This window comes from Psammomys obesus, unplaced genomic scaffold (genome assembly GCF_907164565.1).
Source record: "Psammomys obesus unplaced genomic scaffold, mPsaObe1.curated_primary_1811, whole genome shotgun sequence".
NCBI classification, from domain to species: Eukaryota; Metazoa; Chordata; class Mammalia; order Rodentia; family Muridae; genus Psammomys; species Psammomys obesus.
Window position 1 is genome coordinate 2,762,523 of NW_026596158.1, and position 976 is coordinate 2,763,498.

Below are 976 nucleotides of genomic sequence, written 5' to 3' on the forward strand. Positions count from 1 at the left end.
AGTCAAATTGCCTTCTTGAGGCAGAACCTCACATCTGTCACATGTGATGGGAAGCTCTATTTATAGAACACCAGAATGCGATCATGGGGACGTTACCCTAATCATCCAATCACTTCCAAATGGGCCATCTCCAACTACCACAGACTGGCTTTCTAAGTTCTTAACATATGTAACGTAAAAACTCTGGGGATTAAACTCTTTTAGATAAACTTGGGGATAAACTCGTGCCAGGCCTTAACAAGTCCGATTTCTTTAAAGGTCTCTATACGGGACAGGCACACAGTAGACCTTACAGATTTCTTATCCCAAACTAATCTCCAAGCTGAGAGGCGCACAAGTTGCAGGGCCGTGGGGAATGGAGGGACCTAGATTCCAAAACCCCTGATGAAGGAGAGCTGGCGGGAACTGGCAGGGAGGGAGCAGGGCTGTGGAGATCCTGGGTTCTCCTCGCTCCCCCTCGGTCCTCTCAGTGGAGGAAGTAAGACCCTGACGATGTAGGGACTCCGCGAATCAGAAGCCTTTGCTCTGACTCTTGTGAAAGACAGACTGGGGTCCAGACGCCCGAGTCTGGGTGGAGACTGGAATGTTGGGGTGCCCGCTTAGGCTCCCTCGACAGGTCTAGGCAGTGTGCGCGGCAAGTTGGAAACAGCCAAGCACGCACGTTCGACAGGGTGTTCTTTTTATTGGCTCTCTGCACCTGGCAGGTGCCCCGTGTCATCCCCACAGGCGAGGACGGGCACACGCCCCCCGAAGCGGTAGGTGTACTTGCGCCCACCGCTCTTGAGCACGATGTCGCGGCGGTAATAGTAGCGCAGGCCTCGGCTCAGCTTCTCGTAATTCATCCCGGGCTTCCTCTTGCGCTCGCCCCACAGCCGGGCCACCTAGGACGCAGTCCGGAGGTCAGTAGTAGGTCGAGGGGTTGGTTGGGTCTTAGGCGCTAGGGGTGGGGGCGGGGCTGAGGACGAGGTGGGCGGGG

At 55.7% G+C, this 976-nt stretch overlaps 1 protein-coding gene across 2 annotated transcripts in view; it reads right to left on the reverse strand.

Annotated features, from left to right (window-relative positions):
* Positions 1 to 680: 680 nt before the first annotated feature.
* Etv2 (ETS variant transcription factor 2) overlaps positions 681 to 976 on the reverse strand; it is a 2,456-nt gene continuing 2,160 nt past the window's right edge. For both annotated transcript variants that reach the window (XM_055594675.1, XM_055594674.1), the window contains one exon: positions 681 to 881. In XM_055594675.1, the coding sequence (XP_055450650.1) occupies positions 681 to 881 (201 nt within the window). The remainder of the gene's footprint in view (positions 882 to 976) is intronic.